This window comes from Colias eurytheme, chromosome 4 (genome assembly GCF_061535395.1).
Source record: "Colias eurytheme isolate Ceu_HAF_F1 chromosome 4, ilColEury1 Martin Lab GWU primary, whole genome shotgun sequence".
Taxonomy (NCBI): domain Eukaryota; kingdom Metazoa; phylum Arthropoda; class Insecta; order Lepidoptera; family Pieridae; genus Colias; species Colias eurytheme.
The window spans coordinates 8,651,207-8,676,852 of NC_142983.1; the positions used below are offsets into that span (position 1 = coordinate 8,651,207).

Consider the following 25,646-nt stretch of genomic DNA (forward strand, 5'->3'; position numbering starts at 1 on the left):
AAGGTACCCGATCCTATTGTAGTCCTCAATAGTGTTCAACTTTTCCTTGGGCATTTGTAACAAGGGTTAACTTGAAGCCCGTTAGAGACCGTTTATTAGCCATAGAAGGGGCGAAATTTCTTAGGCCGATGGACTAATCTGCACGTCTTGAGAGTTTTGATGCTGTGAAGACCATATAATATACCCTGTTAAAACATGTGATTCATTTAAAACATTTTGAATTATCCCAAACTGTGTTCTCCTTCTCGTAATAATAATATTAGAACGGACGTTTGTAAGATCGTATTATTTACAGTTATTAAAGTTAATATAACTTTTAATGGATATAACAGTATTTTAATCAAACGTAAAGTAGTAAATATTTTTTTGGAATAGCTATAATCGCATTAATTTATAGCTAGATATGTAAAATTAATGATAATCCAGTGGGCGCAAAGTGACAAATTGAATAATATTATTTAAATTCATGAGGCCTTTTTGTTTATTTCGGTATAGTCATTTTTCTAGATTCTTTAAATTTTTATCTCAATTTTGCGTATAATGGATCAGTCTAATCTAGTTGTATATTTCGTATACATTATCATCCAGTTTTATTTATTCACGAAAGCTGCAATCAACAAACAAGTTTTTTATCTCCTAAAATGTTTGACATCACATGTCTTTTTCATTATTATGTTGTTAGAGTACAGCTTTATGTCAAAGTTGATCTAAGCGTTTGATAGCCTTTGACTCTAGATCCAGTGTCTAGGATCTTAGTGATAATTGAAACCTGAATTTGCTGTGATGTGTGGAGACGATAAGCTGTCAATCATCTAAAATAATGTATGTAGGTACATACATTATTTTAGCCCACAGATGAACAGGTAATTAAATTTTAGGCACTTTAAATTAAAGAAAATATATCTCAAAAATAATTTATCTCATAACATGGAGAAAGAAGAACGGATAAAGTAATCTCTAAAGCACCGCGACCGTTTCAAATTTGTCCTTGTATATTGTTTTTGAACAATTTTTAATAGCATCCAGAATGCAGAGGTTAGCTAGTGCTCTATAAAAAATTAATTTAAAAATAGAAATTTTTCCGTTTAGTAAATTATAAAATGTTCACAGCTTCTTAGGAAGCTATTAGTATTTTGTTGTAAGGTTTGCATCGATATATTATATATCTTATATCTTTTATACTTACTCGCAATCATTAGTGTACAAATAAAACAAAAAAACTAAAGAAGCAGATAAAACACTCATCACACTTATGTAATATTTAACCAATTAAAAAAAAGAGGAGGTTATCAAATCGGAAGGTAGGTAGGTATATTATTTTCACCACGTCCTTTATTGGATGGATTTTTTATAGCAAATTAATGTATCGTATTAATTTTATTTCCCCAAATTTTGACTGACATATTTATAAAATTTGAACTAAATCATTTTCATTTTATTATAATTTAATTATATGCTTTAATAGTTTAATTGCATCTAAATATCATCGATTAAAAATAAACACCAATTACCTAACATCATCACACAAAAAATAGAAATTTAAAATCGTCGTTCGTTGTTTATAAAATATATCGGTCATGTGGCGACAACCTTCAACTTCTAATATTATTCTTTTTAATAAAATTGTATGAATGTCCAAAATGCGTCCATAAATTATTATACATTTAATTAATAATATATAATTATTATCTATCTACATTCCGGTTGCATAAAATTTTCCACCTATGATCGTAATATAACCTTACAATATTTAAATTGAGAGGTCAGGTATTGGTTATAAAATTAAGGTAGATATAATATTTTATACATCAAATCCAACGGTTTTGATTTTATACTTAACCGTTATGAAGAAACTGATACAAACGTTATTTTTCCTCTGTATAATGATTATTGTTACATGAATCATTTGTGAACCGCTAAATTATTAAAATTACGGTTATTCCATATTTTTGGTCATCAAACCACATCTTCAATATATTATTGAAATAATATCAAAGTTATGTTTCAGGATACGTCTCCAAACTACCATTTATAGTTCATTTAAAATTTTTATACATTTACATAAATGCAGTAGATTTAAATGAACCGACTTATGTAGTTTTAGATTTCTTCTAGTACCACAAATGCAGTAGATTTGGTAAAATTTCGTTCAATTAAAAAAAATTGTCTACCCACTTACCGTTATTTGATCCAATAGTATAACAGACATCTTCAAACAATATATGCACGGGAGGTCTTTTGGCCATACGATTTAGCGCCTTCAAAGTAGACCCAGCTCTCTCTAAAGCAGCTGGAGTCCATTGATCCTCCTGGGCTTGGTCTACTGGTATACTCGTATCTTGGGAAGTATGTGCCAAGGCAGCTCCAACAATCGCGCGGCGAACTAACGGTACGTTTGACATTGTTTCAATTATTTAAATTAAAAACACATGACACAAAACTTAAATTTTCGGTTGATCTATCGATCTTTATATCGATAAATCGGTGCGCGTGAGAGGAACGCGCAGCCTGTTTTGAAACTGCCCGCGCACTGAATGAAATGTGAGGCGTATACGTCGGTGGCCGAACTAATTGCAACAAATTATGGAAGTTGACAACTTGTATGTAAAAATATTATGTAAAAAATAATACAGAAAATTGTATTCAATTTTTTTAGTATTTACCAAAATAAAGAGATGTCATAAGTATGTATATTTTTAATTATTTCCGTCCAAACTACATGAATTTCGTAGTGTAGTGTTGTCCACTTTTTGGTGAATTATTTCATAAAGTTTTAAAAAATTAAAACAAATTTTAAACACACTGTCAGGAGATTTGTAAGTCTTAATCTAAACAGAACATAATATTGACTCGAAAGCTTAAAACAAGCTGGTTGTTATTGGCCGTGCTTAGCATCACGTAGCGGATTTATATTTCTAGGAAGCTCATTTTTTGTATTTTGTAGCTGTATGAAACATTAATTAATAATAAGGATAATCCTAGGGTATTTGATGAACGAAGTAATAATATTATAGTGAGGAATTTTTTAAAGATTATTCTCAAAAGCTCCACCGATCTTATAGGAGCTTTCTTTCACAGACCAATAAATAGTATTTTTTTTTATTCCGGATGAACGCGGATAAAGTCCGGACATGCGGCTATTCTTGTGTCGAATAATTTGTCTGTTTTTAACAAAATTTCCGAAATAAATATTTATGTTTATAACCCATATTCATATTATGATACGTCAACGAGGAGGACAAAAAATTAACCAATGGCTCAAATCAGTGGAAATCTTCGGTATAAAACATATAGCCTTGACTATGGCCTTGACCTTACCACAATGCAATGTTTGGTACTTTTTTATATAATAGCGATAAAAACCCTATAATTATAATTTTGTTTATATTATAATTTTTAGGCGCTATTCAGTATTTTAGATTATATATATTATAATATTAAATATATGAAAAGCTTGCGTTCCGCCCCCGACTTCGGTCGTGTATCCGAAAAATTTTGTTGGCCTTTTTACTATGTTTCAGGTCGAATTGTCAAAATAAACAAATAATAAAATAATTCTTAATTTCTAAAGAAATAATTAATGATGATCTTCATAATCATTTATTATTTAAACAAGTATTAACCGATGTCATTGAGCTGCAATACTATCGGAGCTTTTTGGTGAAAATGATATTCATACTTCTTAGGCCAAAATTTCAATAGCCCGTATAATTTTCACGACATATTTCAAGTTTCTAATCATAGTATACTAGATTTCCGCCCGCGGCTTCGCCCGCGTTTGCAAAGGAAAACCCGCATAGTTCCCGTTCCCGTGGGATTTCCGGGACAAAAACTATCCTATGTGTTAATCCAAGTTACCCTCTATATGTGTGCTAAATTTCATTGTAATCGGTTCTGTAGTTTTTACGTGAAAGAGTAACAAACATCCATACATCCATACATCCATACATCCATACATCCTTACAAACTTTCGCCTTTATAATATGTATTAGATAGATATAGTTTAGACTGTGGGTTGAAATGTGATTCAGTTTTCCTTATTTGCATATTCAATTCTATTTATAGTAGTAGAAGTGGATACTTAAAATTATGTAAATCATAAATCTGATTTGAAAGAGAGCGATGTTTCTATTACCAAAATTAAAAACAGGAAGGTTCATTATACGTATCTATCATTAACTCATTTGAATAATTTTTTGTTCATTATGAATTTAGTATTGATATCTTATATATAAAAATGAATCGCAAAATGTGTTGGTAAGCGCATAACTCGAGAACGGCTGAACCGATTTCGATAATTCTTTTTTTATTATATTCCTTGAAGTACGAGGATGGTTCTTATGTAGAGAAAACGTAAATATTATGTACCACGGGCGAAGCCGGGGCGGACCGCTAGTATTATATAACTATTGATGACTACCGTCTATAGTCGAATCTTTCGTCGTTTTTCCATAAGATATAATGGTCTATTCGCCTTGTAGTTTATATTTCTTCTTTTAAATATTTTTTCAAGAAAACTCCACTTGATTTAGTATTGTAACAGCAGGCAAACATCGTAAATCATGAAATCAACGAAAGGCGAAAAAATACGACTCCGTACATGAGTAAATTCAATTTGAATACGAGTTGAGAAACAGTTTAGGGTAATGCGAATTCACTTTTGAATTTACAGCTTTAAATTATTATATTATATTTTAATGTCACATTTAAATTATAGTATGTATATGGTTTCAAGATCTCACGCAGATTCGTAACATCTTCTTTCTTCAATTTAAGTAATTAATAACATGCATACTTCGTCTGGTTTAATTAATAATAATTAATTTAATTTAATTTTATTAATTTAATACCTATAATTAATATTATTTGAAAGAAGATTTATTGCACTTTTTGTTTGATTATTTACTTTCATAAGTTTATTGAGATGAAAACTTCAATCGAAATCAGCCAAATGTCCTGAAAAAAGGGGAAAAACATTTCTCATAAATAATATTGCACTAAACGAAGACAATTTCACGTGAATATGAAAATTATACAGAAATTTCAGATTTAAATCATACCGAATATCTACTTTTTCATATAATCCATTAAGGCAATGCTGACGACACATCTGCGCAATGTAACTACTGTATGTTTGATAAATGCATTTTTAAACAAATACAATTAATTTCAGAAGATAATACATATATTATAACGAATCTATTACGTTTTATATTCTAGGAAATATTTTTTTTATTTTTAAAGTGAAACTTCTTCTAGGCTCGTTAAGAGTAAAATTTTAAGGTCGTCACGCTATGGAGATGTAAGGCGACGATTTTGGTATCTTTGAATCTTGCCAAAGAAGTTTCATTTCTGACACGTGTGCTCGGCACACACGCTCTTTTTTACGATATAAATGTGATTTTTATAAGTGTATTAAATAGCCAATGTTTGCGTTATATATTCTTTTTGCTAGCGGAAAGCTTGCCTATAAAGCTTTTTAACACATAACTCACTCTCAATACTTATACTTCCTTCCAAAGGAAAGATAAACCAAACATACACGATACGACAAAAAAGATAAACGTAACTTTTTACAGGTTCTTTAGTTTCCCAAATAACATTGTCGCAGATGTGATCGCAGCATTACTGTAACAAACAAACAATAAAATGGTAACTGAGTTGTGTCTGAGAGTTGCATTCGGGAAATTTATGAATCGTAAAATTGTGTTTTGGACGGTTCCATCTTACACCCAACAGTTTTGATAAACATTTCATTTGGCGTTCGCGTTCGTGAGCGTGTGAGGAATATGGTTAGGGAGCCAGGTGCAAATTTGGTTAACTATTTCCTCTCAAGAGATAATTCGTCAGACGCATGAGAGTATAGTATTATAAAGCCTCGTGAACGTCAGCTGGCGCTCGGTTGGGGGGGGGTGCCTCCCACGCACATAGGAAAAAAAATACATTCATTCATTCATTTCCTCTCAGCTAAAAATTTGTCAAATTGTAGCTAACCCAATATCTCAACGAAAAAAAATAGTCAGCTGGTTACAACATGGTGTATTATACGTCAGCTGGTGTCTCGAACATGAAAGTTAAATTTAAAGAAAAATTTATTTTCCGTTATTTCCTCTCAAACAAAAATTTACCTGATGATAGCTTATATGTAACTGTGGATAAATATATATGTCAGCTGGCTGTATCTTGGTGGAAAAACCGTCAGCTGATACGGGAGGCTACAACCGCTCTTCCCCCCAACCGAGCTCCAGCTGACGTTCACGAGGCTTCATAATACTATACTTTGATGCATTTTACTAATTACCGCTTGAGAGGAACTTGGTCATAAAATCTGCTGCTGGCTCCCGGACCAATAGATTTACATTATTTTGATAGGTAGAGTTCTCCTATAGAGTTTTGTAAATGATAAAAAATACTTACGAAGAATCCAGTGCAGCTTTTTTCTTTATTTAATTGGACCATTAAACATTTCTTTTGTGTTAAAAAATGCTCATAAATATAATCTGTTATGAATTACATACACGTGTATCTTTAATTAAACATTTTTCGTCATAACACAGGAGATATAATTCAAATATATGTTAATAATTGTTATTAAAACGCTGTTAACAGCCTTGCCAAGTTCCGGTACCTATGCGTTCACAAGTAAGAAAAATGCAAATGAAGGGCTTCTATTTGGAAGTCAGTTTTGTCAATTCGTTATTGTTCCCAGCATGGCGGACGCTTAACTTCGGTTTGTCTCTCGCCTTTGGTCTTTTATAATATTCTGCAAATAAATCTATTCAAATAGGCAAAAACTTCTTACGTAAAAGCAATTTAATGTATAAAATAATTATCAAATTAAACACACGGAACGTAGTTAATAAAATCGTAAATGTGAAAAATATTGTAAAAATCATCTAATAAAATTTTTTACTAACTTAGTTTTGCGTAAGTTGTACCATAATTAAGAATTCCTTACACATTATGCTTGTCGTCATTATTATTAAAAAAAAAACTCTCAAGATTTTATTATTAACTAGCTTTCCGCCCGCGGCTACGCCCGCGTTTTCAAAGAAAAACCCGCATAGATCCCGTTCCCGTGGGATTTCCGGGATGAAACCTATGCTATGTGTTTCTCCAAGTTACCCTCTATGTGTGTGCTAAATTTCATGCAAATACATCCAAGGAATAAAAAGTTTCATACCATCTTCTATCCCCTATTTTACCCCTTTAGGGGATGAATTTTCTAAAATCCTTTCTTAGGAGACGCCTACGTTATGACATCTACCTGCATGCCAAATTTCAGCCCGATACGTCCAGCGGTTTGGGCTGTGCGTTGATAGATCACTATATCAATCACCTATATATATGTATAGATAAAATAGCAACAGACAACTAAAAGAAATGAAATTAATATTATATTTCGTGTGTATCATTCCTCTGAAACGTAAAAAATCCATTAAATATCAAAAGCGCCTCAAATCTAAATTCAGAAATCACCAGCCAGTAGTCATTAACGTGCAAATGCTTCAAAGTTGTCGCTCATTGTTCTATAATTTGACCGATAAAAAACCGTCATTTGACCGAAAAGGCAATGCCAAGGTTTGGCCTTGACAACCATGAAAATGCAAAAATGCAAAAAGATTTTAACAGAATGATTCATTTGTAAAATAATTTCATAACGACTAACGTTGTTGTAAATAATAAACGACAATAATTTGTTTTGTTCACGTTTAAGTTTAAAGCTTACATTTTTTCAAAAGAAAAAGCACGTAAAATTGTATTTTATATTGTTGACAATTCAGACTGGATTTATTATGAGGAAGGGATAACAAAATAGGTTAAGAGTATAAATAGTGCTGTAAGATACTTGAAGTTTTAGCACGTTTTCTCATTAACAGTTGTTTGATTTCATCCTTGCAGCATTTGAAATTTTATATTTTACATTTAGGTAGGTACTTTAAATGCTCATAATTCTTATTTATTTTAAATTCACGGTGTGATAGCAAACAGTTTGTAAATATAATATGTTTTATAAAATTATATCATATGTTTTATTGAAGTCTCTATCTATGCATATTATGTTTTTTGTTATGTTCTAATAGTGGAAAAAACAAACAATATGGATCGCTTATGTAATAAAAAGGTGCACTAACCAAATGTCAATTGTAGCCATTTTTAATGCTAGTAGCAAAAAAACCTTACGCTTAGAATCATTTATACATGTTTGATTATATTGACCCGGAGGCCGGACTTCAGCTAATAAAAAATGTAATTTGCAGCTTTATAAACGTGAGAAATTGTGCGTGATTTTTCAAAGAATTCAGGGTTGTCGTAAACTGTGGTTTTATGACATGGACAGTATGGTATTAGGTACTTTATGTAAATTACAAACGGGTACATCTCGTGGGAAATAAGCGCGTATCGCTAGAGATGTCTGATATTTCTGACATATTTATTATCTTTATGTCAGCCCTGAGGTGCTTTTTTATTTTATGCAAATGTGGGGTAAATTTATGCACTATTATAAATATTGGGTGATACAGGGTAATACACAAAAACAGTGTTCATAATTTTCGTTTGAGTGAGGTAGGGTTGATAGTAAGTTATAAGGATAAAAAAAAATTTCAAAATGGTAATATGTATAAAAAAATTTCGCCTGAAAAATTTTGCTTTAAAAATTAAAATAAAGCGCTCAGAGCAGATAACTTAAGCCATCTTTAGCCTGGGGATAGTTCCCTGGAGATATAAATGTCAACATGAATACGGATTTTAGGCGAAGCTTTTCATAATGATATGTACAGTTTAGTAAATCATAAATTACATGTCTATTTCACGTTCAAATTATTGTATTTAGCCAAACAGTTTTCAAAGCGCTTATTAACAACTTTGTTCTTCAAAAATTGAAGGGGTATTTTTTTTTTAATTTTGCATTAATTAACTACATTTTGTTTCAATATGACAATATAATTTTCTACATATTTTTATATGTATACTGATGGCTACAACAAATATTAATATTATTTGCTCCGTGCTTTATAGAAGGCGCAGAACTTTATGCAACTCATAGAACTTTACATATTGTTATACGCTTGATTTACTTCAAATATATGCATAGTCATAATATAAGTTAGTTGACATACATATTAACTTATACGTAAAATCTTATCGTATCTTGCTGTCTATGAATTCACTGCTTCCTTGTCCAGTTAGGAACGACTTGTTATACCAATACAGAACCGTCGATCGTTAAATTTTTCATGCCACTGCCGTAATACTACGTCACTCTGACCTCCAGAACTATTCAGCTTTCCATTCAAACTTTTAATATACTCTAAGCTAGTTCCAGCAACCCACAATTTTAAAACTAGGCCAAAAGATGTTGTATCTAAACACGACAGTCGAAACTCGAAAGTTAGGAAGAACAAAGCGTCCTCGTCTCAAGCATACTCAACAATACAAAACTGCAACGTGTCTCGTTTCAAAAGCTTTCCGACTTCGAGATATTTTAAACCTTGTAAATGAAAATCCAACAGCATTATCTGTTGTACTGCGCTTCATTGGACTGTGACTGTGGAGTTTCAAAATAACATAGTTTAGAAACGAAGCCAACTTATTTTGTATTGTCTTTATTTTTTTACGCAGCGGTGTGTGGAATATGTTTGGTACAATATGATTTGTGATGCTTGAGGGACTTCTGATACGTTATTCGTCGCTTTCTGTAGTCCTAAAATATAATACAAAACTGTATGATTAGCTACATAAATTAAGTTTATATGAGAAGCAATATACATACCTATGTGTTAATTAAACATAATATATTGTTACGGCTGTTCGGAAAAGTAATAATAGTAAGATATTATGTAGTTGCCTACCAAATCAGCGAAACTGTGTCCTTATGACTCGGGATCCATATAAGTACCTACTAGCTTTAAATATATTTTTTATAATGCATAATAAGAGTCATATCTCCAAACTACATTTGACTTGCACAGCAGGTTGACATTCTACCTCATTTATTTTCCTTCCACGTGCGCAGTACTCAACAGAAAACTACATCAAGGAGACAACTTTTAGAATTGTAATATCTTAGTAACCAAACAAGAAACTAGTTAAACAAAAAGTAAAAAGTTCTGCCTTTATTACCCGGCTATTCCCGGTTGATTTCGATTTACATTATTTCATGTAAATTTTTTGCGAACATCTCAAGGGAAATTTGTAATAAAGTATTCTGTTAGAATAATAGGAATCGATTGTATAGGCTAATACAAAATATAACATCTTTTATTAAAATCAAATAGAGTATACTATTGGGATAAATATCCTTCACAACTAAACAATATGGTGCGGGAGCTATTAACGTTAAAAAAAAAGTCATTTTAGTATAGTTGGTTTTTTGATATACTGTTCCTCTTGCTATTTCGGTTAGAGTCCGGGCTGTCTGGCTGGTCGCAGTGGTTGCGTTTTTTAGTGCGCATCTCATCTGCACAGGATAATTTCCATAATTTAAAGTCATTTTTTAACGCGTAATTTTTAATATTTTACCTTTAGATAGATCCATTAGACATAATTTTTTTATTGCAAGACGTTTTTTTCGTTGTTAAATAGGTGCCAGACGCAATTTTTTATTTCGTTTTTATAAAAAATTCAAATTATTTTAGAATGTCTGTAAATTTCATATTATGTTCTTCAAACATAATATAATCTAAAATTAATTAGCCAGACGCTAATTCGATTGTTAAGTATTAAATACGTACAAATAAAAACGTAGTGAAAGTAGGTAAGTATAACAATTTGATGATTGTGTAGGTATACGGAGAGATAGTTTAAAGTGCAAGAGAGATAGAAAGGGTCGGCCGCGAAAATTAAATAACAATAAAAAATAACTTTTTTTTTCGAAAATATAAAGATACATAGAAATTGAATTGTTCCTACTCTAGGATTCCCTGTGTTGTGGGAACAAGTACCTTCCATTGGTACATTTTATTCCTTAGGCTAAAAAATAAACTATTAGGGTACATCAACAATCTTCTATACAAAACAATTTTTTTATTACTTAACTATTAAGTTATGGGTTTAAATGAAAACAGCGATTACATAAACTTATTTATATTGTTTCCAATAGCACATTGCCTAATACCACACATTACACACCGCGTACAAGAAGAAAAAGAACCACAGACAAAATACAGTGTTGCCAATACAAGTTAAATTTTCTAATATATATCTAATATTAACTAGCGACCCGCCCGGCCCTGGCTTCGCACAGGTGCAATGCTGATACTAAATACACTACAGAAAAACTGTGAACGTTGAATATAAAAACATAGCGGCCCGCTCCGGCTTCGCACGGGTATAAAATATATAGCTACGGCTGGTACCGCCGCAAACGCTACGTCCCGCAATTTTTAAATCTGTAATATCTTCGAAAATATTCACTTAAATCATACGGTGTAAAAGGCCATATAGATCTATATTAAATGAACAATGTATTCAAGGTCTTTAATTGGTTAAGGATTAATGCTGTATTCGCTTCGAAAATTAGCCATTATTTGTCGTAAAAAGTAAATGACAAAAAAAGTTATTGTGGGTTATCCATAAGAGATAGACAATAGACATATACCATCACGGACTTTTCTGTAGACCTTTTCAATGTGTACTATAGTTATTACATTATTTTGATAAAACTCGTAGGGTGCCTGCGTTTGCACTGTAAGTGGAAAAAATGTAATTATTTACGAAATCACATTAGAAACCTCAAAAATAACAGTACTTCTCCACTATTTAATGGATGTTATTATACATATAAACCCCCCACTTGAATCACTCTATCTATTTAAAAAAACCACATCAAAATCCGTTGCGTAGTTTCAAAGATTTAAAGAGACATAGGGACAGAGAAAGCGACTTTGTTTTATACTATGTAGTGATGATGATAACAATATTAATTCATTAATCTTAATTCTTAATATATATACATAAATCTCGTGTCATAATGTTTGTCCTCAATGGACTCCTAAACCACTTAACCGATTATAATAAAATTCGCACACCATGTGCAGTTCGATCCAACTTGAGAGATAGGATAGTTTATACAATATGTAGGTACCATACGGGCGAAGCCGGGGCGGACCGCTAATATACCTATATAAATTCATGCTAACTACTTTAGTTAAATTCAATATAAACTTAAACATGCGAGTGTGTGTGTGTTCACGTGTGTGTGTCGTGTGTGGTGTGGTGTGTGTGTGTTGTGTGTGTGTATGTGTGTACATCAATATTGAAACAAACTTTCTAGTTGTTTACAGATGATGGAATATTGGAAAACAATAACAATTCCTTAGACGATAACATAAATAATTCTGACAGTGTGAGGAAAGATGATGATGATGATGATTATGAAGATGGCTTTTTAAATTTAACAATGTAATTGTTTAACCTTCATTGATAAAGTTTTTATTCCATTCTTTTCAATGTATGGTAACTTTAATTTATTTTTCACGTTTATGTTTATTTTTTTTCATTTTAGCTTTTATTTATAAGAACAAGTGTAAATAATATTGTATTCTTGCAATTATTTCCTGTCGCATAGTTAAAATACACTAGCTGATGAGCTGCATGCTTCATTACTTTTTTTTATTTATACACATTATTTAATACTTAACAATCGAATTAGCGTCTGGCTAATTAATTTTAGATTATATTATGTTTGAAGAACATAATATGAAATTTACAGACATTCTAAAATAATTTGAATTTTTTATAAAAACGAAATAAAAAATTGCGTCTGGCACCTATTTAACAACGAAAAAAACGTCTTGCAATAAAAAAATTATGTCTAATGGATCTATCTAAAGGTAAAATATTAAAAATTACGCGTTAAAAAATGACTTTAAATTATGGAAATTATCCTGTGCAGATGAGATGCGCACTAAAAAACGCAACCACTGCGACCAGCCAGACAGCCCGGACTCTAACCGAAATAGCAAGAGGAACAGTATATCAAAGAACCAACTATACTAAAATGCTCACTTGTCAACGTTGGTAGCTCCTATACGAATAGAACAATTGTATTGGTACACTTTTTATTTATATTAGGTAACATATTTAATACATTGTATGATTTGAATAAATAGTTTCTTAATAATTGTGTTAGTACACCGTGTTAAATAATAAAAAAAATATTGTTAGCTGGCTCTCAAATGACTCGGGTCAAGAGGCCACTGGAAATGAACATTACTAAGTACTGTTTCAGCAAAGTACTGAAATCATAATTAAAAATAATAATTTAACCTTGAATTATTTGTTCGTAGAAATACTTCGTTTTTGTTTTTATTAGATCTTTTCGTAAACAAAATTAAATATAATTCGTATGTCACGAAAATAAATATGAAATAGTGGATGAAAACTTGTATGTAATACTGCACTCTACATTGTAGCGAGTCACCGCTCTTATAATATGTTTTTATATTTAGGTAATTTAGTATGAAATAATTAAAAAGTAAAAACATTAAAAGTATCCAGAATATTTTCTGTAATATTATACCGTATAAAGACATGAATAAAACTATATCGTCTCGCTTGAATACGTTTTAGCAATTTTCAAGTTACACAAAATAAATATAGCACTAGAAGCGAATTACGTATTTGAAAGCTAATGTACTATATAAGATCTTCATTTTGCAATTTACTCGTTCAGTTGTGGTGAAACAGCCGCCCACTTCTCCCCGAAGTAATTTTAATTCTGCCGCTTTGGCTAATTAAAATATAACAATCAAATGTTCCTTTGTCTCGGAGAAGCTTCTTAAACTCTTATAACAAGATCTTCTGGCTTTGACACCTGCTATCTTTCAGGAAAATTGAAGAACGTTCCCTTTAAGCGCAATTTTGTACTACAATGTTTGAAGATAGCAAGGATGTGGGAATTTTTTTTAACATTAAAAATCACAAAGGATGCCATGGAAAAAATCACTGTCAAATAATGTATTGCAACCATTCATTTATTATTTTTTGGTTTATCTTTATTTTGTTAGTTATTATCTCGGGTGAAAACAGATTAGAGAACACCTAAAAATTGCCTGAAACACTATCCATCAGGTCGCACTGTCTGTACATTTGACCTGCAAAAAAATAAAATAAATTAGAGACATACAACAAAACGTTGCAGTAGTTTTCATGTCACGAAATAAATTTGATTTATCCACTATAAAAATTTGCTTTGTATTTCGCAGCGAAAACAGTTATATTGGACGTGAAATTCTTTCAATCGTTACGTTGTTTTAGCAATAACTATAAAACATGGAGTTTTCACAGTTTTAGTCACAACACTGAAATGTTTACGAGTTGATATCAATTGTTGGAAAAGTTACCTCGATAAGAAACACATGGGATAAATTGGTTTATTAACTCACTAGGTGCTGTGTAAAAGTGACGTAAAATATGGGATTTGTTAAGTTTTATAGCGACAATTCGGAGACTTACTTCTATTCTTTGCCATAAAATCTTTATAACGGTTCTACTGATTTACTTCTTTTGTTAACAGTAAAATTATTTAGTTGACACAAATTATTATCAAAATATATGGTTTGTGATGGTATCTAATACTTACCATCTTTTGTTAGTAGTCAAGCTCAGTTTTTTAAGTGAATTAATTTTCAGTTTTAAATAATCCTGTATAGTATCGTTAAAATTCTGATGTATATAAAGGTAATATACTATTTAGTCAATACAATTAAACGCTACCATACCAAATCATGTTCTACGGGGTATGTATCAATGTTGCAATTTAGGTCAACTACATCGTATCGCACCGAACTAATCATGAATACAAATATGTAGGTATATTTGATTTACTTAAAATACTATTTGTGATTAACTATTCTATCCTTTATTTCTTACGCATAACAAATAGATAGATATATTATATTGAAAATTCTTTCATTTATAATTACAAATATTTTATTAAAATAATTGTATGATATCCAAAATTTAAATGTATAGGTTCTTAAAATGTCTTGAATGAAAACAGTGCTAAACATTGGATGTAGTAGAAGAAAGTTAAATGAAAGCATATTATAAAATAAAAAGAAAAATATTTATAAAGGAATATTGAACAGGCTTTTTCCCGCGAATGTGGGTACATATGTACAGCTAACTCCAACGTTGCAGCTTGATTAGAGACTACCCCTAAAGCGCCATTTTGAATTCAAATTAAAATAACCGAGTCATTTCCCTTTGAATGTAGTCTTAAAGTTTTTGTACATTTTGTTCAAGGTTTGCAACTGAAATTAATTTCGACCGCAGTTTGCTAAGAAATATTGCGTTTAAATCTTCAGATTATTCTCGAAGTCACGACTGTTCAGAAGTCACTGCTGTTACTCGGATCTTGTACTTGTAATAAGCTGTTACGGTTTACGCTTTGCTTTGAGATATTTCTTCCAATTAGGAAAATAATTATGCCAAACATGTTCGTAACTTTGACTTAAAACTACGTAATTCAAAATGAGTAACCTATTGTGACTAAAGGACTAAAAGCAATATTAAGTGAATATAATTTTCCTCACCCTTCAAATAATTTTATTTATTTGTACTTTGTAGGGTGCGTTTGCCATTTAAAATCATAAGTAAATTAAATAAATGTTTATTAATCAATATCCTTTTGAAATATTTGTTTTGTATTTAGATTAAACTATACATAATATATTATGTTGTATTTCAAACGCAAACAATAATCAACCTTAACCTTACCTTACCAAAACTATCTAGGTGATTCGAGTTATCTCTTAACCTGAAAGACAATTCAAAAGATACAGATTCTATTTAAATATATAATGGAGTTATAAAATTTAATACAGCTGATAGGACGGGTGGGTTCATCTTCAATAATAATAGCTTAGTTTGGGCGAGCGGAGGCGCGATAAAGAGCCTTGTTTACGGTCATCGCATCTGTTGCGTTATAACTTGTGATCTAGGTTATTCGATAACATCTACGTTTTCTCTGAGGACTTGAGATTAGAAGCTTTAGTAACTGGAGGAGGTTTGTAAGAATTCTCTTGAAGTAACAAAAGTTATAGATATGTTTATGAAGCATGATACGTAAAAGCGAGTATAGAATAAGCTAACCCGAGTCATTTGCGTGCAACATTCGTACCTACAAGAATAGAATAGAATAGAATAAGAATTTATTCGCAGTAAAAATCAAACACATAAACAAAAAAAAATACACAAGAAACATAACAGTTTACTACGAAAAGGCTATGGACTCAGCATATGGTGGAAGCAATGACTAAAAGGCCAGTGCTTTCACCGCTGTTTTTCAGCCATAGCCTATTGTAGCCACAAATGTCACATGAGTTGATACAACAAAAATTTTGTTATTAAAATAAAAGTATACAAACTAACAGCATTTCTTATAAAACAAACATGCAATACATTAGGAAAACAACAACGAATGCTCGCGCTCGGATAAATGAAAAAAAAAATATACTCAAAATAAGTATTTTATGTATCTAATGTGTGATTGGTATAAGGAAGTATTTTAATAACCTTTTCATTTTAACATTCCTTGAAGCTCAAAGCTCTTAATCCTGCTTATCTAGTTTTCTACGGATGATAGACATTTTTGAAATTAGTTTCCTTTTTCATTCAAATGATTAAAGCGTGCCTAAAAACTATAAATCTATTATAATTATTATGTGTATTGTGCAACTTCCACGATTGTGTATACATTATACAACACTTTTCTCTACCACAACTAATAAATCATAATCTTTCCAGTTAATTTCATTATGTTTTTGCTCTTATTAACGGTAAAAGTGAAATATCATCTAATTTGTGTCGGCGCTTAGCAGATTATCGACTAAGAGCAAAACAATACAGCCCCCCTAGTCAAGTGGCTTTCTGTTAGCGTAGCGTTCAATAGAATAGACTACGAATGTATGAGATTGACGTAGGCTGTAGATAAACGTATCTACAGGTTACGTCAATCTCATACATTCGTAGTCTATTCTATTGAACGCTACGCTAACAGAAAGCCACTTGACTAGGGGGGCAGGGCCGGTTTGAAAGAAGTTGAGGCCCCAAACCAAATTAATAAATTGTATAACGAACATACTAGGGTTTCATAGTGTAACTTTTAAAATTTCGTTAGAACAAGTAATACTGAAACTAACAACCTAAATGTATATATTTACAAAGCATCTTAAATGCTATAAAACTTAATATTATTCATCCCATAATTTAAAATTGAGACTAGAATTGTATATAGGTATATATGTGTATTTTTCTGTACATAATTCGTTATATTTTCAAAGCTTTTTGTTGCATGTTTTGACATATTCATAAGATGATTAATCCCAAAGGAGACTGCTTAGGAGGAAGTGTATGTTAATTACATTATTATTTCGATACTTTGAACAAATGACTGATCGAAATAAATAAAATATTTATACCGCACCTTATTGAAATTGCTTCTGATATTCTTTTGAAGTGTGGGGTAATAAAAGATGTAATTTTATACCTATATTTATTATTTATATTATTTATTTACCTTTTCATTTTAAAATTCCTTGAAGCTCAAAGCTCTTAATCCTGCTTATCTTTTAATCCAATGACAGATGAGTAGACGGTGTTTATTGTTTACTATCTGAAAAGATTAGATATTAAGTTCAATAAAAATATTTCATTGCTACCTACGCGTGTCTAATGAAAAAATACATGTAATGTACGCAGTTATAAAAATGACATACGAGACCGTATCTAAGCGAGAGTTACTACTTATTGCTTTCATTCTTCATTCTGTATAAGGTTTAATATTTAAAAAGTTGAACAACAAACTAAGTTAAGTGATATTAACGTGGTAACGGTTCTAGAGTGTTCCGTCGACGAGCTTTATTTTCTAATCCTTTTCCGACAGCTTCTTCGATCGGAGTAATCGTATTAGGCTACCTAGGAAATCTAGGCAATACATTTTTATGTTATTTTGTGTGGTATTATGTAATATGAAGGGTTGAGTATTTTATGAGTAACTGAGATAGATTTTCTGTAGCAATTCATTCATGAGTCGGTAGCTAGTATATTTTATTACATTGCACCATAATTTCATTATTTTTCGTTTTTTCCTTCAAATTACGTAATGTTAATTAAATTACATACTTATTTAGTAGATACTTATTATCAACCCAGCATACTCAAGATACATTTATTAAAGCATCTAATGTCGTTATACAAAATATATTATGTTAGATAATCGAGGCAATTAAATTTTAATAACTTCTGAATAAGAATGTAACATCTAATCTCAACATCTTAAGGCTCATTTTTCTTTAATATTTTATACCATTAGAGTGGATGTTTGCGGTTTCTACGTCAAAATCGTAATATAATACGAAATTAAAGGCAACACGTTGCGCAATTAATTAAAACAACTCTTTTCATAATTAATGAATTGAAAGGTAAATAGGAATGATGTATTAAGTATTTTATAATAAGTTGAAGAATTTGTTTTTAATTACTAAACATTATACGGTTCGTTAATGAATGGAACCTATATATGTAAAAAAAAAAACTAGTGCTAATGAGAGAGCACATGCCCTCTTATATAAAAATGAATTTCAAAAGGATATTCTAATGAACTATGAAAATGGGATGATGAAATTGGATGTAAAAGAGTCCTAAACAATCATTTATTTCGCGCTTTCTGCCACGCTGTTCCGTAAAAATAATATTCATAACTAATATTTTCTCCATACAGTTAATTCTATTCTCAATCAGACACTATCTTAAAGCTGTTGAAAGGCTTCACCGAATTGTGTTACCACGAGTAAATGAAGTACACGCAAGAGCCATACAAAATCCACTAGAAAGTAATATTGCAGCAAATTTAGATATTGTTCATTATAAAGCGATTCAACCCGGCTCTTAGAAACAGATTGATGCGATGAGTGTATACGGGTAAGATCACTTTCACGGAAGGCTGACGTCCCGTAAGTAAATACCGTAACGGAAACATCCTTTAGATAGGACAGTTTTATGAGAGGTAAATGAAAGCTTTTGTTTCTTCATCGTTATATGAAAATAAATTTTCATTTTAAGATGACGAGGTCTGTCGGAGTTTTTAATTTGTAAATAACTGTAGGTATTAGTATGAGGTTTCGAAACACAAATATCGAAATAACATTACTTAAATGTAAAATAACCACGAAGAACTGCATAAAATTTTCAACGTAATGAGTAATTACGTAAGAAAATCTACCAGAATTGCTCTTAACCAAATGGAATTGGAGCTGAGTTTTAATAACTACAGCCATATCCAGTATGCAGTTACGGTGCAGCTTTAATCTGATCTGAGTGCATAGTGGCAATCTCAACTAGCGATTCGGTACTTTTTTAACAAGAACTGGGAAGCGGTCTAGCTATTTGACTTTGTACATAGCCTTAATGAATTGCTGCTGACTTTATAATGCCGTGTGTGAATTACATGTCTTTCAATGATTGGTTGAGCGTTAATTTTGCATCCCCTTGAGATCTATGAAGGAGGAAGACCTCAAAGATAAAAAAATACTAACATAGGAGTCGGTCCGAAGAATCTTTAAGTAAAGAGTAGGTAATGGCATTTTAGAATATACACAATAAACTTTTGTCTTTTTAAAAGTTGCGCTGATAGATATATTATAATTAAAACACTTTTGTGCACTCGTAATAAATAGAGGAAGATTAAATGCATAGAAAATCATGTTACAATATAAATCAAAGATTAATGTGGATACACAATATCTTAGTCAAAATGAAGTCGTTAACAAAATAGAGTTTATCTTAAAGTTACAGGTAAACTACTCTTCCCAATAGTTTAACACCCGAAAGGTCTAAGGCCACTATAGCGTGTGAAATATGAAATTACTTCCAAAGGGTGCTTGCGATTATGTGCTCCAAGTTTATTTATACAAGGCTCCTTTATTAGTCCAACAGATTATACTCTGCGTATTGTGAATCTCCATTAACCGTGGCGGTATTGTCTTTAGAAACAATCTTATCTTTATTTACTTTCATATACAGATTATATAACACCTCCAAGGTTCCCCCGTAAATGTATTTTCGAGGGAAATTTGTCGACACGTATAGCTTTTAAGATGAGATACGGTTTACGTAATTGTGTTTAATTTTCTTAGCACTCCATGTTTATCGGAGTTTACCTTTGTTCGTTACGTTTAAGATTTGACAAAGCGAGTGTCTTGTAATGAAGGAAATTGTAAAATGTGTCGGTTTGTTTCAATGAAATGCCCTCAAAAATCTTTTCCTAACGAGAGAACGCTCTTATTAAGGTAAAATTTAATTATAATGTTTCGACATGACGAACAAAGCGAGTCAACTCAAATGAACACAATATTCCTTGGCGAAAGTTTTTATTGTCATTTCCCAGACTGTGTTTTGCATATTTTGTTTGCGGTGTTGCGGTTGAGTCTTGAAATATTGAGTTCCATATAAACATTATTTTGAGGAGTACCTACTCTGAAAGCTGCAGGAATAAAAATCATACACCTTTTCATCTTTATATATCACGTCTTTTGAGATAAAATACTAAAATAATATTATGGTAAGCCTTGCATAGTATGTACTTACCCTAGAACTCGTAAATGAAGCTAGGTTGGATTTCATTAGAGCGTACGGAAACCACTGATTTTAACTGTAGTGCAGATTAATGGAATTTAATTATAATATATGAGATTACTGACTATGATAATATATGAATGGACAATATTGTTATAAGCCACGATCGATTATAAACTTCGATCAGAGCCCGCGTCTTCACTCTGAAACCCATATTATGATGACAAAATCTTGATATATATATATTTGTGATATTTTTGAAGATAATAAGCTCTTATTAGCTGTAGTATGTGGTTGTTTCATATGCATTCTACCGGACAAAAAACAAATATTTTGCTTTATAATATTATAGTAATCTGTTGATTATAATATGAGCACCAATGTTTATCTCAATATTGCACGCCTCATAAGCGAAGCGTTGAGGTGGGTACTACTGTCACTTCGCGCAAAACATCTGATTTTTCAAACTTAAAATGTCTTTATGTATCATACATTGCACTTGTAAGATAATACATACACACACATATTAAGAAAAAACACTATTTTTAACGTTCATGATATTTTTGATGTCATTTTTGTTATTTAAACTAGTTAAAAAACAGTTTAAAAAAGTTCTGTCTTGGACGTCCGTGTGTCTGTATGTGCGGATCCTTTTTCTTGTTAACACGATAGCGACCGAAATACTTTACTAATCGAGTCTTTTTTTTTCTCTTACGCTTGAGTATGCTCAGGAATAGAAAACCCTTTCATTTTTCAGGGTCTGATTCGATGTGGTTTAATTGTTATTAAATAAACAAAAATAATAATTAATAAATATTTATTAAAAAAAAATTATGAGGCGTGCACTTTTGGATTTTCCAAATTATTTTAAGTTTATTTATGATAAATACATCAAGTATTTACAAGGTTTATTTTGAATAAAACAGGGGATGAAATTCTCAGAAACTTACGTTACACTTGAATTTAATCTTTGCACGAAGTAAAATGATGTACATGTACAAGTTACAGGTAAAGCTGGTCATACATAATTTTAACATTCAACGCGAAATAAAGGTGCTTTCGGTTAAAACCCATATTTACCGTACTGTGTCAACTTGGAAACTGAGCAAATATGGACCATAATACTTATTGTATCTGTTGTATGGTAAATAAGCGACCAATGTATATACATACAAAATATGTTCATATTATAACATTGCACTGTGTTACTGCAGTACTTCGGAATTTGAAGTGAAATGTGAATGTTCTGTAAACTTTAGAAATAATCTTGTGTAGAGTTAGATCTAGAGTTATTATTAATAAGGAAAATTTTATAAGTTTGTGAGTTTCATTTTAAGGAAGTAATATTTGTAATTACTGAAACAACTTCGACAAATCTTCCATCACTATATAGTGATATGTGCTATTTAAAAAATATTTTTAATAAATAATATGTTTCAATTTGAAATTAAAATATTATTTCGCACTATATTTTTGTATTTTAAACACTGAAGAGGGCATGAGCCCGAATCGGACTTGTTAATGTTACGGCACGGGATTGAAGTCTCTTGAAATTACTTTTTAAATAAAGCCCACATATTCCTATTTAAAATTATAAACAAAATTGATATGCATATTAAAAAAATAACACCAACAACTAAATTCTATACATTTTCTTCATCTGTGTCCACATTTAATCCGTGATAGTGTACAACTTGTTATATCACGCCACTTCAAAAGCTCATTAGAGGTAATTATTTCTCATTAAAGTACCTTCAAGACATTTAAAACCAGAACTCTTATGATGCTTTCTAGCAATTTCTTTACTTTTTGAATATAAAATAGGAAACTTTTTATTTTCCACCATGTAAAAAAATATTAGAAATCTTAATAAACTAATGCAAGGAAGAAAATTAATGAAACTTTTTTAAAATGCAACAGAGTATATAGGTACCTATTCATTTTTTACTTTTTTGAAATTCACTACCAAACCATTGCAATAAATTTTCAATAGTCACATAATAAAGTTCGAAATGTAAGCGTGGTAAAAATTAATCAACTTTGTTTACCAGACTCCGGGTGAACGCAATCAAGCGGTCCACGCTTAAACTTTTCTATTCATCCATGCTTCTCTCTATTGCCGAATGTATGAAACTTTTGGTTTAAGCTGTGTGCACACTATGCGCTTAAAAGTCGATTATCGTTATTGTTAGTGAATATGTCGCTTTATTGGGATTTTTGCAATTCTTCTCTGTAATCTGGGTTATGAGCGTCAAATTGATATTGAGATCAAAGATGACGGTATACAACGACGCTAAGAAGAAATTCACTTTCATATACTTTATAATTACAATACAATAATTATGAAATTTTCAACGAAGTTTAAATTTGAAGTTACGATTTTAGAACAGTTAGTATATGCTTGTCTTCTCATTACTGAGTTATGGTACTATAACATATTCTAGAAATTACATTCATAATACTACTACAAAGTAACAAATTTGCTTTTTATTATACGTGTGATTAAAATAATTGTCTTTGATCAGCTACATGTATAGAATTCCTAAATTCAACTAGATTTCTAAATTGCAGCGTACAACTACGTTAATAAAGCCAGAAAATTTTAACTAATTGTCGTATTGTTAAATTTCAAAATACTGTTTTGTGTCCATTTATATTAGTAAGGTATTTGAGTTAAGGTTTTTGGCGATCGATTTTAATTTAGAGTTTCGAAGTAACAATATGCTTTATCACAATAATTTTGTGACAAAAATTTATAAAACAATTTGTAATTTTCATCCTATTCGACGCTTATTGGATTTTGCACCAATTTTGGTTGATATAAATTTACAATAATCACAAGGTATTGCATTTTAATTAATTAATTAATTAATGTTTTATTTAAATTAAATTCCTGTAAGAAGTACAGATAGAATTGTAAGAATCTGCTACAAAGAAAAGAAACATCGTCATTCTCTTTAATCGCGTTCCGTAAAATATTTCAATTACCTAACCTAAGTGTGGAAATAGATTTTCTTGAAAGTGTAGAAGCTAACAGGCCCATTCTATTTGCACTAAGGAAACCGAAATAGGGGCGCATTCTGCGACCAAAGTGTCTTCTGCAAACTCAGTGGAACATAAATAAAAGATCTTATCATGAACGTTTCCCTTCGAGGAATAGATATGCGATATTTGAACGGACTTTTATGTTTTCGGCCGCTCCGCACTGGCTTCGTCTTAAATTTACCGTATACATTGCAGTTTAAACAATTTAGCACCCTTTTAAATTATAGGATTTATCTTGGTGTGCTTGAAATGTACTAGGGGCAATATCGACATGCAATTTGCAATATAGTCACGTGTCCATTTATTATTTTGTAATGATGGTCGATGATTCGTATATAATATGTACAAGAACTGAATGTACCTAAATGGTCAATTGTTTCTCGTAGAACCTGTGCCAGAATTAAGACCATAACCTATATTTTGAGTTCATATTATATGTTGCTACTGATGCGCTTTTGTCTGTAGCCGAATTAAAATTCGGTAAGTTCGGTAAGTATTCGGTTCGGTAAGTTCTTCTTAATTGTTGGAGTGACGTAAAGGTGCTCGAGCGGATTTTTACCTGATATTTATATTATTTTACTTTAAAAATAGTAGTAATAAGCTCTTAAAGATAAGAATAATTTTTGTATTTTCAATAATAACTAATTAATTTTTTATTGCAACACCTTAAAGATTTATTTAAAGAAAACTTCTATCTCAAAGGATCATTAATTAAGGCGAACGAAAATATGTTTTTAAGGTATAAAAATAATTTCTAAATCTGGGATGGATTTTTAAATTGACTAGACGGTAGACATGCTTTAATAGTTTTGATTAATTGATGCTCAACTTTGATGAAAATATAAGTCTCATCCATAATCGAGATTTCGTCCACGCCCACGCTTTCGCCCACGCGATAACGAGTGAAAAGCCAAAGTCAAAGCCAAATTATTTCATATTTTGTCTGCATGCTAAATTTTAGCAAAATCTATTTAGTAGCTGAAATAACACATTACCTACATTAAAACTCATCTTAAATTCATATTTTATTACGATGATTTAATTCCAAAATTTGCTTTGGCTTAGTCAGGCCCTGTTCTTACTTCTACTTATTTGAAAGGGTAATCTAAAATTCATAACTAACTATTCCAAGATTTTATTCCATTAACGATGTTATAATTACACGAAGCGAAGAGGACGAATTAAAAAATATTCGTAGAAATGATTTAGTAACGATTCAGATTAGTAGAATGTAGAAAACTATTTACCTGAATAATATCGTAACAATGTTTACTGTCGAAGCATATTGATATTATTTTTCGTAAAGATCTAAAACCATATTATTCGTTTAAAATACATTTTAATGTTATTTTATGGAATATACGCGTAATTTTTCATATCTTCGTAAATAAAGATAGAAAAATTCTGAAAAAAATTTACATGGTGTATTTTAACTTCTAGATGCCGAAAAACGCATAACATGAAAAACCCCGTAATAGGTCATTACCGGATTATTCGCGGGGGGCGTCGATATTTCATATATTATTTTATTGGCTAAGGTTCCGACCCAGCACTCCGTAATCAGATAGGCCTTTATATTTATGGGCTCAGATTATAAGGCTTAATATATGAATGATATAACCATATTGAGATAAATTTCGTCTGTCACTGAAATTAAGGGGATTACTATGGTCAAAACCGAAAAACACCTTATACATATTGAATTTTGTTGAGGAAACTGTTGGTACGATTGTGTTAAAAAAAATATATGTGATACTCAAGGATATAATTAACAAAGTGTATTGTTTACTTTTCATTTTAGAACGGCCTAAACATAAAAAAAATACATACAAATCAACCCCTTTTTGAACATAAAACGCATTTTGTTAGGAAAACGGCTACATATTTATACATGAAATTTATACCAAAAAATATGTTATGATATTTGTAACAATTTGTATTGATTGTTTTTTCAATTTTCATTATTATCGTTAAATTATCAAGAAAAAACTCGAATTTATAATAAAACCCACATAAAA

The 25,646-nt window shown here is 30.8% G+C and overlaps 1 protein-coding gene across 1 annotated transcript in view; it reads right to left on the minus strand.

The window, feature by feature from the left end:
* Window positions 1–2,522, minus strand: part of LOC149909121 (ATP-binding cassette subfamily G member 4-like) — a 51,786-nt gene extending 49,264 nt beyond the window's left edge. The window contains exon 1 of the mRNA XM_090101369.1: window positions 2,180–2,522. Within this exon, the coding sequence (XP_089957495.1) occupies window positions 2,180–2,402 (223 nt within the window). The 5' untranslated portion in view covers window positions 2,403–2,522. The remainder of the gene's footprint in view (window positions 1–2,179) is intronic.
* Window positions 2,523–25,646: the final 23,124 nt, after the last annotated feature.